Source organism: Cebus imitator, unplaced genomic scaffold (assembly GCF_001604975.1).
Source record: "Cebus imitator isolate Cc_AM_T3 unplaced genomic scaffold, Cebus_imitator-1.0 Scaffold36, whole genome shotgun sequence".
NCBI classification, from domain to species: domain Eukaryota; kingdom Metazoa; phylum Chordata; class Mammalia; order Primates; family Cebidae; genus Cebus; species Cebus imitator.
In genome coordinates this window covers 854,612-856,979 of record NW_016107351.1, presented here as the reverse complement: position 1 = coordinate 856,979, position 2,368 = coordinate 854,612, and the positions used below count along the sequence as shown (strand labels likewise).

The window sequence follows — 2,368 nt, the reverse complement described above, 5'->3', positions numbered from 1 at the left end:
GCTTCTCCGGCCATCACTTTATTTTTATATGTTTAAGACGGAGTGTTGCTCCTTCGCCCAGGCTGGAGTGCGCTGCTGTGATCTCGGCTCACCGCAACCTACGCCCCCCGGGTTCAGGGGATTCTCCTGCCTCAGCCTCCCGAGTAGCTGGGATTACAGGTGCGCACCACCACGCCCAGCTAATTCGTTTTTGTATTTTTAGTAGAGACGGGCTTTCGGCATGTGGGCCAGGCTTGTCGAACTCCTGACCTCATGTGATCTGCCCACCTCGAACTCCCCAAGTGCTGGGGTGACAGGTGTGAGTCACCGCGTCCGGCCTGACCATCACTGTAATGGCAGGGCAGAGTCGGGGGAGCAGGAGCCAGCACAGCGACACCAAGGGCCTCCCCGGTGACGGCGCTCTGGGCCTCGGGATGCTGACCGGTGACAGGGTCAAGCACGGCGCGGTGGGCTGCCCCACTGGGGGAACTGTGGGAACGGCAGCTGTTCACCTCCACCTTAAGTCTGCCCTGAAGGACCTCCCTGCCACCTCGGACCCTTCTCCAAAGCTGCCACGGTTCACTGATGCCGAGACCCCAAGCGGAAGCTGCTGCTCCACGTTTGTCCCCATGTGAACGGCGGCTGATGCTTTAGCCGGGCTCTGATGGGCCAGGGTGGTTGCCGAACTTGGATGCGTCCTGTCTGCTCAGATGGGGACGTGTGCCCCGTCCTGCTGGGTCCCTTTCCTGAGGGAGGGGCTGGCCCCCAGCTGAGGCTCCCACATCTACGTCCAAAGCACACACACGATGCTGGAGAAGTGAAAAGCTGGTTCCCTCCATTTACTCACAGATGAAAAGATTAAAACATCAGCAAATCAAAATCAGAGAATTCCTAAGGCACTCTGTGCAACAGGAACACAGCTGGACGTGCGGGTGGGCACACGGCTGGCGTGGCTGCCTCCACACGGGGCTGGGCAGGCCAGGCCCTCCTCAAGCCGTCTTGGCCCGGCTGCCGGCTACGGGAACGCTGGGTCCTGGATGCCATGGTCGGGGTTGCAGCTGAAGGCGATGGTGATTGCGTAGCGGGTGCCCCAGCGGACCTTCTCCACCCGGTGCAGGTTCTCAGACCCCGAGGTGAAGAAGGAGACGCGACCTGGGAGAGAAGAGAGAGAGGTGACCCCGGGGCCACAGCCAGGGCCTTCAGAGGGCCTGCGGTCCCCAAAAGAGCAACTGACCAATGAACACAACAAACCAGGCAGGCTGGGGAAATCGCCCCTCTGCGAACTGCTTCTGCGGGAGCAGCAGGAGCTGGAGAAACCACCTGGTAGCTCGGGGACCTGTGGCCGGGGAGGGGCCCCCGGGGCCAGCGGGGACTCTCTGTGGTGGGCAGCACAGAGGAAGGAGCTGCAGATGCCGCCAAGGCCACCACGGGCTCCAGGCGCCCTAGGCCCTTTGACCTTCTGAGCTCTCACGGCGGGCGCCCCAGGCCCTTTGTCCAACACTTTAGTATCTTGTTTCTAATCACAGGCTGAGAACAAAGACCAAGCCCTGGGGGTATTCTAACAAAGAATCAGGAAAAACAAGTCAAGATAAAACATCCAACTGGCAAACACCTCCCCGGCTCCCTTCATGGGGAGACAGGGCTGAAGCCTGAACAGGCAGCTTCCAGAGCAGCAACCAGGACCCTGAGAAGCCCTGGGGGCAGCGCCTCTCCAAATTCCTATCTCAAGAGATTCAGGTTCCCCTGCTCTGATGCTGAAGCGGCTCCGCTCACCCCACCGTGGGGTTTCTGCTGCAGGCGTTCACCGCTGGGCCATCCAGACTCAGAGGACCCCGCGTTCCCCCACTCGTCCTGGCTCCAAATGTCCTGTGACAATTTCGTTCCCATTCAAAGGTTACCGCTGGAAACTCGATCCCTGCCTTTCATATTTGTAAACTTGACTCCATCTTTGAAAGGGGAGAGAAGTCCATCATGGATGTGCAGGGCATTCTAGCTGGTCAAGAGAGAATTGTACTCTGCCTGGAAGCAGCAGAGCAAAAGAAATCAGGTGGATGCAAAGGACCCTCTTAACGGAGGCCGGGAAGCATCCAGAACACAGGCAAGGCAGCCCATCCCTCCTGGACCGGGCGGGGAGGCCACCTCCAAATACGAAGGAAGGGCGTGTTCCAGGGTCACCAGAGTGGCAGCACCTCACTCTGGGATGGCAAGGTCCATCGTGATGGGCTCTGAAGCCGGCAACACAGAGCCCTCAGCGAGGAAGAAACCTGGTCACCAACACTGGGCTGGGCATCATCTAATCTTAGGTTGTGAGTCCTTTTGAGAAGGGCCCAGCGGTGAGCGTCCCCCAGAGGGGAGCGAGGGGGACCCTGACCGCCAAGGTGACACGTGC

At 59.8% G+C, this 2,368-nt stretch overlaps 1 protein-coding gene across 1 annotated transcript in view; it reads right to left on the bottom strand.

Moving 5' to 3' along the window:
* Nucleotides 1-799: 799 nt before the first annotated feature.
* OGFOD3 (2-oxoglutarate and iron dependent oxygenase domain containing 3) overlaps nt 800-2,368 on the bottom strand; it is a 24,499-nt gene continuing 22,930 nt past the window's right edge. Inside the window, exon 9 of the mRNA XM_017524730.2 lies at nt 800-1,131. Within this exon, the coding sequence (XP_017380219.1) occupies nt 995-1,131 (137 nt within the window). The 3' untranslated portion in view covers nt 800-994. The remainder of the gene's footprint in view (nt 1,132-2,368) is intronic.